We start from the raw sequence: 12,292 nt of genomic DNA on the forward strand, positions 1-12,292 counted from the left end.
TTTCCGAGTAGAGTCAGAAATGATCTGGACAACTCTCTGACGTCTCCCTTTGCAAAACAACGATTTTTTTCCTGTTGGTTTTTTTTCACCCAGCCAACTGCTTCACCTTAACAGGCTATTCCTCAAGAAAACAGCATGGGACAGGAAAGGCGGGGGTGGGAGTGGGCAAGGGCCTGGATGGGGCCCCACGCAGCTTCCCAGGGGGCTCTGAGGGTGCTGGGAGCAGCCCACTGCGAGCTGACTTGGGCAGCATGAGGCCTCCTCAGCAGTGGTGACCAGAAGCACCAGAGTGGAAGAAAACTCGCTCCACCAGGGGCGGCTCACCTGCTGCAGGGTGTCCCAGACTGAACCCACCTGCTCCCTTCTCTGCCTAGGCTGCCTCCCTCCACCAGCTACCCCGCCTGCCAACAATGCCCACCCCTGCACCCTGCTGTTTTTTTTTTTTTTTTTTAAGATTTATTTATTTTTATTGCAAAGTCAGATATACAGAGAGGAGGAGAGACAGAGAGGAAGATCTTTCGTCTGATGATTCACTTCCCAAGTGACCACAGCAGACGGTGCTGCACTGATCTGAAGCCAGGAGCCAGGAATTTCCTCTAGGTCTCCCACACAGGTGCAGGACCCCAAGGCTATGGGCCGTCCTCCACTGCTTTCCCAGGCCACAAGCAGGGAGCTGGATGGGAAACAGTGCTGCTGAGATTAGAACCGGCATCCATATGGAATCCCAGCATGTTCAAGGCGGGGACTTCAGCTGCTAGGTCACTGCGCTGGGCCCTCCCTGATGTTTTCAGGAAGCTTCTTTCACATTCTCAAAGGTGACTCCTGATCATGGCAGCTTCCTGGCATCTTAGTGCTGTCCGTGCCTTGTCACCCCTCTGAAGGGCATGACAGGTGGCACGCGGAAGCAGTCTTTGTCCACAGTTTCCCTGGCAGGGCCTGGCTCTGCTTGGCCTCTTCCTGTGCGACCAGTCATGAGGCCTTGTCAAGTGCTAGCTCTCCATCAGAAGCCAGTAGCCAGTAGCCAGCGCAGACAGGGTGGGAAGCTGGCACACAGCTCGCATCTGCTCCAGAGAGGGCTCAGTGAAATGAAAGCTTCATTTATGTCTATGAAAGGCAGTGATGAGGAGGGAGAGACAGAACAAACCTCCATCCATTGGTTTACTTCCCCAAATGACTGCATTAGCCAGGGCCAAGGCTGGGCCAGGTCAGGAGTCAGGAACTACTTCTGGGTCTCCCAGGCACATGGGCCACTTTCCAGTGTCTTCCCAGGTGCGCTGGCAGGGAGCTGCGTGGGCAGCGGGGCAGCCAGCACTCTGTGAGCATCCCAAGTGGGTGCCACAGGAGCCCCCTGGCTCAGCATTGGTGCAGCTCCTCTGACCCCACCTCGCTCTGACCCACACCTGCCTCCAAAGGGTGTCCTTACCTGCTCTGAGCCCTTGGGTTTGCCAGGCACCTGGCAGGGACAAAAAAGTCGTGAAACCTTCAGCTTTTACCAAATAGCCAAGTAACTTTTGCAGGGTCGGCCTCCCCTATCCCAGCCCTGTCCCACTCCCCTCACAGACTCCAAATCCTGGGAAGAGCCCAGGAGAGGGGCAAGGGGAGACTCCACCCAGCAGAGGGCCCTTATGTGACCCTGCCCCATCTCAGTGTGGCTGTGGGCGAAGTCCACGCGTGGGGACAGGTCTGTGCTTCCTGCCCTCAGCACAGGGCGTCCCACTGTTCCCAGGATGCTGCCTGGGTCGTGAGCAGACAGAGCTGCTTGGTGACAGTGTGACCCATGACCCAGGACAGAAATGACTGATTCTGGGACACACCTGCCTCCAAAGGGTGTCCTTACCTACTCTGAGCCCTTGGGTTTGCCAGGCACCAGTGAGGGCACCCCACCACTGGGCACTGAGCAGGTACACTGACATATCTTGGTGTTCAAAACTTTGCGTGCTGAATGTGGACTTTCTGGGAGGGCACAGAGGCAGGTGCTGGAGAAAGGAGGTGGTGGCTGGTGGCTGGGACACAGAGCCAGAAAGCGCTGGCTGCAGATGCCTGGGCTGCACCCTGAAGTCGATGTTGCACTGGAGCTCCTCTCTCCTGCCTGTCCTGCTCCAGCAGCTCCTGTCACCTCATCTCGGCAGGGAGAAGCTCCCATCTGAGCTGCTGGCCTCTGTCACTGGTGGTGCAAGGACAGCAGGTGGGATGTGCTGGAGTCCCATTTGGGAGCCACTCAGATGGAGCTTGGTGATAGAGATGGCTCAGGAACCTACTGGACACGAGGAGCCAAGCGGGAGGCAAGAGCAGGGCTCAGACATGGCAGTGGCTCCTGGGGTGGGAGCGTTAGGGAACAGGCAAGCCGGGTGGCAGATGGTGAGGTGAGGGGAAGGGGGCCTTACAATGTAGGGGTGAAGAGACTGGCAAAGGCAGGGAGGGTCAGGGTGCCAGGAAAGCAAGTGGCAGGCCTACGGGGTGGCATGGGGGCTGCTGCTTTGTCTTTTCCCCCACCCCCAGGACCCAGACTTTAACAGGGATTGAGTGTGTGTATGTCACCGTGGGAAGCCTGAGAGGGCAGTCACCCACTCTGGTGGTGTGGGGAGGAGGGCTCTGGCCTTGCTGGCTCCTCGCTCTCAACAGGAGCCACCATTCCCACTCTTGCTCTCCCAGTTGCCCAGCACCCCAACACCCCAGCAGGGCAGGGCAGGCTTCTCTCCCTGTGATCGCTGGTCAGTGGTCGTGGAAATAAGGCACATCCATTTGCCAGGCACCAGCCTTTGCTTCGGAATGTGACAATTTATTTGGGGGATGGGTAAAAGAAATTCGCCCCCTTTCCTGGCATGGATACAATACTGAAGAGTAGAACAAAACATACGAGACAGATCCGCATGACCGACCCTCCCCTGGCCCTCAACCCACGGGAGCCTGGCACAGGGGCAGGGCAGAGGGGCTGTGCCCCCGTTCTGTTCCTTGCCAGCCCTGTGGTTCCCGGAAGCAAGGTGGCCCAGCCGGGAGCTGGGCGGCTGACCCACAGACAGCACTGCATTTAAGAGAAAAAGAGAGAGAAAGACAGCGCCCCTCCCCCAATATAGAGCTATCTATGTATACTTTATATATAAGAATCCATCCGTGCAGTTCATTAAATGAGCTTTTCAAAAATTAGAAAAAAAAAACTTATAAGATACATATTTCTTTAGGCCTTTGTGTTTTTTAAATTAAAACCAACAAAATGAGGTTTCCACCTGCACTCGGCCAAGGCCAGGGCCAGAACTTGGAGTTCTTCCACATGGCCTCTCAGACCACTGCCCCTTCCCCTCCTCCTAGCTGATGCTCTGCATACAGTAGGCGCTTAGGGGTGCTGACCCCTGCAAGGCCAGGGGTGGGCTTGCCATCTGCCCCAACCAGCTTTCTCCTCACGTCTGCCGTGCGCATGACATGAGCTTTCTGCGTCCAAGGGGAGCTACAAATGCAAACAAAACTCAAAACTTGAAAACGCCTTCCTCTGGTCTGAAAAAAAGTGACCCCTGAAACCTCATGAGCCACCACTGTCCCTCCGCTCCCCTGGGGGCCACCTTGGGCTGGGTCCCACCAGAGAAGGCTCCACTTGCTGCCCGGCATGGGCGAAGTGCAACAAAACCACACACAGAAGTGGGACATGGAGCCCGTCCTTCTAGCATCCCGGAGAGGTCAGAGGGATGGCCCAGGTCCTGCTTGGAGCAGGGGCACCCTGTTGCAGGGGAAGGGGTGGTATCAGTTCAACAGCCTGGTGCTGGCTCCAGGGCCCCCACGCCACCCTAGTGAGGCAGCCTTGCTTCTCACAACCCCATTTCCTCCTTTTTAGGCTGGGGATGAGAATACAGAGGAAGCCACCCACCAGCAGGTGCACAGACTGGGCAGTGGCTCCAACGTCACTACTCAACATGCCCATTTCACAGAAGGCCACCCCAGGGGCCAGAGTGTGGGAAGGAGACAGGACGCACCCCAAACTTTCCATTTTGAACCCCCCAAAACCCCAGGCCTCACCTCTTTCCTATGACATGTGTGTGTTGCGGGGAGCCCCATCCCATACTGAACACGGGAGATTGGGTTTTGGGGCAGCCACGTCACATACAAAAAATAAAGCGAACCAGAATGCAATTTCTGCTGGATAAGTAGGCAAATGTAAAAGCAGCAGGGGTGGAGGAGGGGCCCTGGGAGGCCGACTGTGCAGGCAGGGGTGCGGTTGGACCCCTTTGAGCAGCCTGGGGCAGTGTGCAGGCAGCGGTGGGGGAGGCGCCCTCCAGCCCCGAATCAGGATGGGCGTTCTGCTCAAGTGTCCTCCTGGCCAGGGCAGCGTGGGATGTCTTTGGGGGTGGTGGGGAGGGAGCCGCTCCCCACAGGGCAGGGTTGAGGAGGCCAGAGCAACCTGCCCCTGCAGTGTCTGCCTCGCTCACTCGCTCCTCCCCTCCCTTTGAGCAAGGCTAGGCAGTGGGAGGCTGGACCACATCGGTCCCCATAGGGCCCCCGCCAAGTAAGCCCAGGCCCCCAGACACCCCCACACTGCCCCTCACCTGTGCAATCACTGCGTTACTATTTTTTTCTTTAAATATCTTTCTCCCCATCCCACCCCCCACCCCACTAGGAATACCAGGATTTTTTTTTCTATTTCTTTTTTTTTCCCCTCTTTTTTTTGCAAAACTAATTCTTTCACTTTCCTGTCATAAAATCACCTCTGAAAACACAACTCTTTACAAAAGAAGTCACGAATGACACAGACTCTCGGAAAACACATGTCCACGGTCTCTGGCAATGCCTGGAACTAGTACCCAGGCGGGCACACCCCCGGAGGGGGTCAGGGGAGATTGCCTATGGGCACGGAGCAGAAATACCAGCCCTTTTTGGGGAAAAAGCCGATTGGCACTTGGACGGACACAAAACCAACACACAGGCGGGGTGGGGCAGGACGGGACCTGGGAATGCAGTCCCCTCTCGCCTGCCAGGGACCCCGGGACCACTGCCTGGGGTGGGTGGGCCTGGTCACAGCAGGCTACAGCCCCTACAGGAAGGGTCAGGGGAAACTGCCCAACCCTCCTCAGACCAAAGGCGCCTGCCACCTGCTCGGACCCCCCTGCTGCTTCCTCCTGTGTCACCCACCGCACGGAGGTGCCAAGGGCTGCTGGTAGAGGGAAGCTGGCTCCAGCCATGCCCAGCAGAGACCAGGCCATCTCCTGATGCCCACCCTGAGGCTGGGACCCCCCGCTGCTTCCTCCTGTGTCACCCACTGCACGGAGGTGCCAAGGGCTGCTGGTAGAGGGAAGCTGGCTCCAGCCATGCCCAGCAGAGACCAGGCCATCTTCTGATACCGGCCCTGTGGCTGGGGCCCCTGGCAGCACAGAGGGTTACAGAAGCTGCCTGGGGTGGCCGCGACCCCCGCTGCTCTGAGCAGGTTGGGTTACGAGGAAAGCTGTGGTCAGAAGCAGAATAGCAGGTAGAAGATGCTGGAGACCCTTGGGGGACCATTTCCCAGACTCCCGCAAATGCTCAGGGGCCAAGGGAGGCTAACAATGAGGGGTCTCCCCTCTCAGCTCAGCCCCCACCATACTGTCTACAAAAAAGGCCTGACTGGTTAGGCTGACCAGCGGTGGCATGGGCAAGGGTGGTGTTGGGAACACAATACACGATGCCCCCAGCACATCTGGGCAGGATGTCCCTCCCCTCCGCAGTGAACTGCCTAGACCTAAGCCAGGCCGAGGTGCCAGAAGGGCCAGGCCTCCCCTAGGCCTGTTCTGAGGAACCAGCACACTTGGGGACCCCACATGCACACACCAGACACACACACACAGCCAGACGTATCCCAGCAAGTTCTTGTAGCACCTTTGGTCAAGCATGCGGGGCCTTAGATGCTGAGCCACCACGGCTTCCACCCTGTTCTCACCCAGAGCCAGCAGCTTGGACCCCTCCCCTTCAGAGGACCTCGCTGCTGAAGAGGGAGGGGGCCTGCCTCCCTCCCCCTGCCTCCAGGGGGCTTTGCCTGTTCTGGCCATGCACCTGCAGGGAGGCAGGGACCACGCCCACCCTGGGTGGGATTGCCTATGGGCCCCCCAAGACTGCCGGCTTAGCACCATAAAGCAGATGCTGTACAGGGGTGCAGAAAGCAAGCTGGTGGGGCGGGGGAGAAACAGGCAGGATGTGGAAGCAGCAGGTGAGTCCTAAAACCTGGGGCTTCCCCGAGACCACCAGGCAGGCCTGCTGCGCATGGGCAGGGGTGGTCCCAAGAGGGCGCACTTCAGGCACCCCCCCCCCAAGCTCTGCCTCAGTCCTCAGGCGGCACCCACCCACTGGCTATTGTGGGGCTCCCCGCGCCCAGTCCCGCCCCTAGGTGAACATTGAGCCACTTGAAACAAGCAAAGCACAGGCAAAACAGGGCTGAGGGCAGGGCCGGGAGGGTGGGAGCAAGAGCGGCTTGAGGCAGGAGGGCGCTCCCACAGCCCCCCTCCTTGGGGGAGCCCCCTCACTTGCTCACTCCTGCCGCAGCAGCTCCCACCCCCGCAGCCACCTTCTCGAAATCCTCCGGGTTGCAGAACTCCTTGATGGTGACCGTCAGCAGGTTGCTGGTGACGTCGGTGACCACGACGTTGGAGCAGGGCGACATCTCCGGGCGCCAGTCCCCAGCCTCGGGCTCAGGGGCCGCAGGAAGGGCCTGGCCGGCAGCAGCAGTGACCTCGGCGGGCACGCGTTTGCTGGCCGCCGCCGCCTCAGGAGGGAGGGACAGGTCGAGCACCCCGGGCTCACGCCAGTCAGGCGCAGGGGAGCTGAGGGTTTCGGGGAGCAGCTTGGGGGGCACATCGTCGGGGTCGGAGGAGGACTGAGGTGTGCAGCTACGGGCATCATAGGGGGCGGCCAGGAGCAGCCCCGGGCTGGGGGAGGCGGCAGTGGCGGCGGTACCATCGCCCTTGCCGGTGGACTGGGGCGCCAGTGGGGTAGGTGGGGGCTTGTAGAGAGCAAAGGCGCCGAACTTGACATGGCGGAGCTGCGTGCGCAGGATGCTCTCGCTGAACTTCTTGCTCTTGCCAATGACTCGGTTCCTGGATGGTACCTTGGGGCGCGCCAGCGCCCCAGTGCCCTGGCCCGCGCCCCCGCCGCCCGGGCCCTTGTCTATCACCTTCAGGTTCAGGATGACTCGGCTGCGTTTGGGCTCTCGCGGCTTCACCTTGCGGTTGATGATGCGCACGGTCTCGGAGAAGGGCGAGATGGGCGGGCGCAGGCCGGGGCTGCCTCCCTGCGGGTCGGGCCGGGGCAGGGGGCGGCGGGACATGCGATGGCAGCGGCGGATGTCCTTCTTGAGGCGGTGCACGGCGGCGCTCGAGTGCAGCTTGGGCGACGAGGCGCTGGCGCTCGGCTTGACAGAGAAATGCACATCACTGATGCGGAGGGCCTCGGCCTGGGCCCGGGCCTGCGGGCAGAGCGGGCGGTGGGTGGGACCTCCGGGCTTCCCGCTAGCTCCTCCGGACCCCTGGGCCAGCCACCCCTGGTGTGGTCTCAGCAAGCAGGTAAGACCGTCCACAGCACCTGTGACCCCTCGCAAGGAGATGTTGGAAACCAGGAAAGAGGTCGGGGGGAGATGAAGCAACTTGGGTGAGGTCAAAGTGGAGACCCAGTCTTTTCCCCACCACCTGCCACCTTGGCCGCTTGGCCATCGACACAGGGGGACAGAGATGGCCAGGGCTGTCCCTGCTGATGCAGACCAGTGTCAATGGTTGGGACACCATGTGGTCAGTGGCTATCTAAAAAGCTATGGCTCAAGCCGTCCTTGGCACCCCCTGTCCCTCTGGCCACTCTGCAGTGACAGCGAGGCCTGAGAGCTCTCCTGCAGCCCCCAATCCCCCTAGGCAGACCTTCAGGCCCCAGAGTCCCTCCCAGGTATGCCTCTGCGTGTCCAGGATCCAGCTCAGAATGCAGGCTTGTGAGGAGGGTTTGGTGGGCGCACCCCCTACTCTGGGCTGAGTTGTAGGGCTTTCTAAGGCCCAGGGTTCTGCAGTGGCTCGCTCTGATGCAGGACATGGCCTGCTCACCCCCTTCTCCTGCTCCAGTTTCCAGCTCAATGATCCTGTTTCCAAAGTAACAGAAACTGCCCAAAGGCGAGCATGCTCCTTGGTGGGACACCCACAGGCAGTTAGAAGGCAGAGGGCCTCAGTTCCAGGAGAGAGGCGTGGGGACCAGAGAGGAAGGTCCCATGCTGAAGAATGCCTCAGTAGAGCCTGGAGCCTGAGGCCCAGGGAAGAGATGCCCAGGGCCTTACACCAGGAGGTGCCAGCCAGCAAGTGCTACAGAGACACAAGGTGGGGAGTGCGTGTTGGGGTGGCAGTCGGGGAGTTCATGGAGGGCAGGCCAGCGTATCTGTGTTTTACAGACATGGGGGACTGAGGCAGGACACAGCCCACCAGTAGGCTGCAAGGCCCACCAGGGTGGACTCTGTTTTGAGGTCTGTCTCCTGCTACTCAGACAAAACTAGGCTCTGTGTGACTAAGCGATGAAGTCTTTACAACCTGTCCTTCCCAGGCAGGCTAAGAAGCAAGCACAGAGCTAACAAACGCCACCTCGGGCCAGCTCTGCTAGGAACCTCTGTGGTCACAAGGTGGCAGCATCCAAGGCCAATGTTGCCAGCTCTCTCCCGGCCTCCCCTGACAAAGCCTAGGCTTTCCCGAGGTGGCCAGCATGGAGGCTGGAACTTCGGCTCCGAGTGCCTGGGGCCTGGGTCAACTACAAAGCAGTGGGGACAGCCTGACTGGGGAGGGGAGGGCAGGCAGGGAGAGAACTCAAGTTCACCTGTACCCATCCCTGGCGGGTAAGAGGGCCCAGGATCTTGGGCCATTTTCCTAGTTTTAAATACTGTTCACTTTATAATTTCCAAACATTGTTTTTAAAAGGGGTTGACGGCCTTGCTCCCAGGTAGAAAATTCCTGGACCTGCCTAGTGACTTGAAAATGACAGCCCTGGGTCCGGGTGAGTGGTCTTTGGTTCCCCTGGCCCCGCAGTTTGCCATAATGGGAACTTGCCTGGGAGGCAACAGGATCTGGCTGGCCTGTTCTCACTATGTCCTGGGGATGAAGGGACCCACCTGCTGGGCTCCACTGCCCTTCAGAGCAGCTCCTGGCAGGAGGCGGGTGCCACAGCAGTGTCCCTGGCCACCTCTGCCACAGTGCCTCCCAGTCAGTCACAGAGCCCTGAGCTCAAGCCACCCTATTGTCACAGCCCTTCACAAATAGTCCCCACCATGTTCCTGTCTGCCTCTTCATCCCCAGTTCTGCTGGCCTGGCAGTACCTACAGCTTCCCGTTTGTATGTCCACTGTCCTTCCACCCCTCACCTTTAACCTGACATTTTTGCTAAGGGACAAGGCTAGAATATGGACAGGATGGGAGGAGTAGGTGGGGGAGGCGTCTGTCCTGTCCAGGCTTTGCATCTAAAGAATGGAGCTAGGACTCCCCCACACGAAGGGGGGAGAACATGATGAGAGAACACGATCCATAAGGGGCGCTCAGCGTGGTGTGGGATTCACAGCCCACCCAGGAGCTAGGAGCCAGAAAAATGGCATTTGATGGAATCAAGGCTGGCGGCCATTCCGCCCGTAGCCGCTAGAGGTCGAGCCGAGCGCCTGTCAAGCAGTCAGCCCGCCAGCCGCTCCGCCCCCAGAAGCATCATCAGGGTCCGGGCTGCTTCAGGGGTACCCCGAGATGTGTGCCCCTCGGCTGCGGCCGGGTGCCAGGGACCTCTGTAAGCTGACACTCCTTCCTCTCGTACCCGCCGCGAGGCCAAAGCGCGCCCTGCCGCACACGCACAGCTCTTCTCCGGGGGGCGGTAGGACGCCCCCCCTGGGAAGGCCTTGGGGACAAATGGCGGGTTCTGAGGGGTGCGGGCTCCGGAAAGGGTCCTCCCTGTGCTTCTCCAGCCCCCAGCCGCCAAGTCGGGGCACGGCTGAGCAACACAGGGGGGACCCCAGCCCATCAGCCCTGGGGCAGCCCCCTCCCTCAGGCAGGCCCCAGAGTCTGGCAAGATGGCTTCCGCGGGAGCTTCGCCCCTCCAGGGCCGAGGCCAGCGCGCCGTCCCCCCACCCCAACACAGACACACACCCTCACCCCGCCCCGGACAGCCAGAGGCGGGAGAGGCGGGGACGTGGGCTCGGGTCCTGTCACCGCGCGGGCGCGAGCAGGTAGCCCCCCCAGTCTCCGGGAGGCGGGACCCTGCGCCCCTCCCCGAGGTCCCCGGGCTCCCCGCGCCCCTCCCCGGGCTCCCCGCGCCCCCAGGCCCGGAGCAGCGGGCGCGCTCGGCCGCCCACCCCGGCTCCGTCCCGCCCCGCCAGGCCCCGCGCGCGCTGCAGCGCTGGGGCCCGAGAGGGGGCCCGCTGGGGCGGCGCCAGGGCTTACCTTCAGCAGGAAAGTTTTGGGCTTGGGTCCCCTCTTTTTGGGCCCGTACAGCTCACGCTCCCTCTCCCTGCGGCCGAGAAACGCCAGGCGTTACACAGCGACCCTCCCCCTCACCCCAAATCTCCGCGCGCACCCCGGGGCGCCCCAATGCCCGCGCCCCCCAACCCCCCCACCCCCCAGCTCACTTCTGCTCGAAGGCTGCGATGAGGCGCGAGTCCAGGATGTTCTCCTCGGGCTCCCAGGTGCTGTACCTGCCGGCCGGGGGTCGTGGAAGGGGACACGGGGGGCGCAGTGAGCGCCGGCGAGGCTCCGGGCGGGGAGCCACCGCGCGCGCCCCGAGACGGCCCCCTCCCCCGCACCGCACCGCACCGCACCCCCTTCGCCGCGGCCCCGCAGCACTCACTTGATCGCCCACCCCTTCCATTTCACCAGGTACTCGATGCGTCCCTGAAAAAGAAACAGCAAAAACGGGGCGATGGTGGGGTGTGGGGGGAGGCAAGAGGGAGGACGCGGGGCACCGCGCGCGGGATGCGCGAGGGTGCGGGGCCGGCGGGGTGTCGTCGCGGCCCGGGGTCCGCAGCACCCCGCAGCCGGGGGTCGCGGCTCACCTTGCGGATCCGCCGCTTGATGATGGATTCGGCCGCGAAGACCCGCTCACCCACTGCAGACAGCTCCATCTTGCTCAGCGGCACCCACAGCCCATAATACTCCCGCTCCCGCGGCCGGTGCGGCACCGCTCGCGCACGCGCCGCAGCTCCCCGGCCCCCCGGCGGGCGGGCGCGCGCCCGCGCCCCAGCTGCGGCCGTCACGTGACCCGCCCGCCGCCCGCGCCGTTGCCAGGTCCCTCCCCTTCCCCGGGGCGGTTGCTAGGGACGGGGCGCGGCGGGGGCGCGCTGCCTCTTAAAGGGCCCTCGCCCCGGGCCGTCTGGCTCGCCCGTCGCCGCACGAATGCGTTTGGGGCCGCCTTGCCAGGCCTTGCGGGGCTTTTCCTTAAAACGTCACCCCCTCCTTTTCTCCGTTTCCTAATCCATTATTTATGTGTGGTTTTGTAACCAGTTCAGAGGAGTTAAAAAGCGCCATCGCGGACAGGGTGCGTGGCGGTGGGAGGGCTCCATTCCCGCCGGGCTCTGGCCTCTCACGTTGGGGTTCCAGACCCTGGCGGGGCCGGCCGCCATGACTGCCGGAGACCCTGGCCTCCCTCTCCACCCCGGCCTTGCTTTGGGGAGAAGCTTTTTTGCACTACTCCATAGCTTTTCTCTATGTAAAAACCGTGTTAAACGCACAAGCCAAACAACGCCCCTGTCGCCGATCTCACCACGACCCGGGCCCTGGCCGGCCCCACGCGTGTTCCGGGACACGTTCCCTCGGTGGGGCCACCTGGCTTTTTCCCCCTGAGCGATGGCGTAGTTTTCCCTCATGAATTCCAGGGTCGGGCTGTCGGAGTCTGGGGTGGGGATGGGGTGGTGTCGGGGTCTTCTAACTGGAGAGATGTTTGCTGCTCCCTGCCGGCGCCGGTTCCCGAAGGTGCCAAGGATGGACCCCGTGGATCCACGTGGACGTGGCTTGTCCACTTACCACAGCCCCTCCCCTCCACCATGGTGCTGCTGTCCTGTGGACGGGTGGGCAGGTGAGCTGCGTGTGCGTGTGTATGATCATCGTGGGGCATGTGACTGTGTGTGACTGCTCGTGCTGGAGCAGACAGCAGGCAGTGGTGTTGCTTGGTCCCCTTGTTGAGTGCTTTCAAGCAGCGTTTGGGAGTTTTGGAGTTTTGATTAATCCCTCAAGAAGCCTGAGGGCTGAGGGGCCTCTTGTACGTGGACACACACACAGAGTGAGGCAGGTCCCCAGGGGGGTGGCTCCTTGGGAGAGCATCTTCCTTGGCTGACTCGGCTTCTGGAAGCTGCTGGC

The 12,292-nt window shown here is 61.6% G+C and overlaps 1 protein-coding gene across 2 annotated transcripts; it reads right to left on the reverse strand.

Moving 5' to 3' along the window:
- Positions 1-2,758: 2,758 nt before the first annotated feature.
- On the reverse strand, positions 2,759-11,132 carry CBX6 (chromobox 6). 2 transcript variants are annotated; one of them, XM_040986261.1, is made up of 5 exons: positions 10,993-11,132; positions 10,788-10,831; positions 10,570-10,635; positions 10,385-10,451; positions 2,759-7,360 (listed from the first exon to the last, which is right to left on the reverse strand). In XM_040986261.1, the coding sequence occupies exons 1-5, from the start codon at positions 11,059-11,061 to the stop codon at positions 6,473-6,475; spliced, it is 1,134 nt and encodes a 377-aa protein (XP_040842195.1). In that variant the 5' UTR covers positions 11,062-11,132; the 3' UTR covers positions 2,759-6,472. The 2 variants fall into 2 exon arrangements, with proteins under 2 accessions (XP_040842195.1, XP_040842185.1); XM_040986251.1 differs by having other exon boundaries at positions 2,759-7,414.
- Between the last annotated feature and the right edge of the window lie 1,160 nt (positions 11,133-12,292).

This window comes from Ochotona curzoniae, unplaced genomic scaffold (assembly GCF_017591425.1).
Source record: "Ochotona curzoniae isolate NIBS_2020 unplaced genomic scaffold, NIBS_Ocur_1.0 contig_1014, whole genome shotgun sequence".
NCBI classification, from domain to species: domain Eukaryota; kingdom Metazoa; phylum Chordata; class Mammalia; order Lagomorpha; family Ochotonidae; genus Ochotona; species Ochotona curzoniae.

Bases quoted from the DNA above. Each gene is read 5' to 3' on its own strand.
- CBX6 (XM_040986251.1), bottom strand. From the start codon at position 11,061: ATGGAGCTGTCTGCAGTGGGTGAGCGGGTCTTCGCGGCCGAATCCATC. The intron at 10,832-10,992 runs GTGAGCCGCGAC...TTTCTTTTTCAG, and splicing joins TCAAGCGGCGGATCCGCAAG to GGACGCATCGAGTACCTGGT. The intron at 7,415-10,384 runs GTAAGCCCTGGC...CTCTGCCCGCAG, and splicing joins CCAAAACTTTCCTGCTGAAG to GCCCGGGCCCAGGCCGAGGC.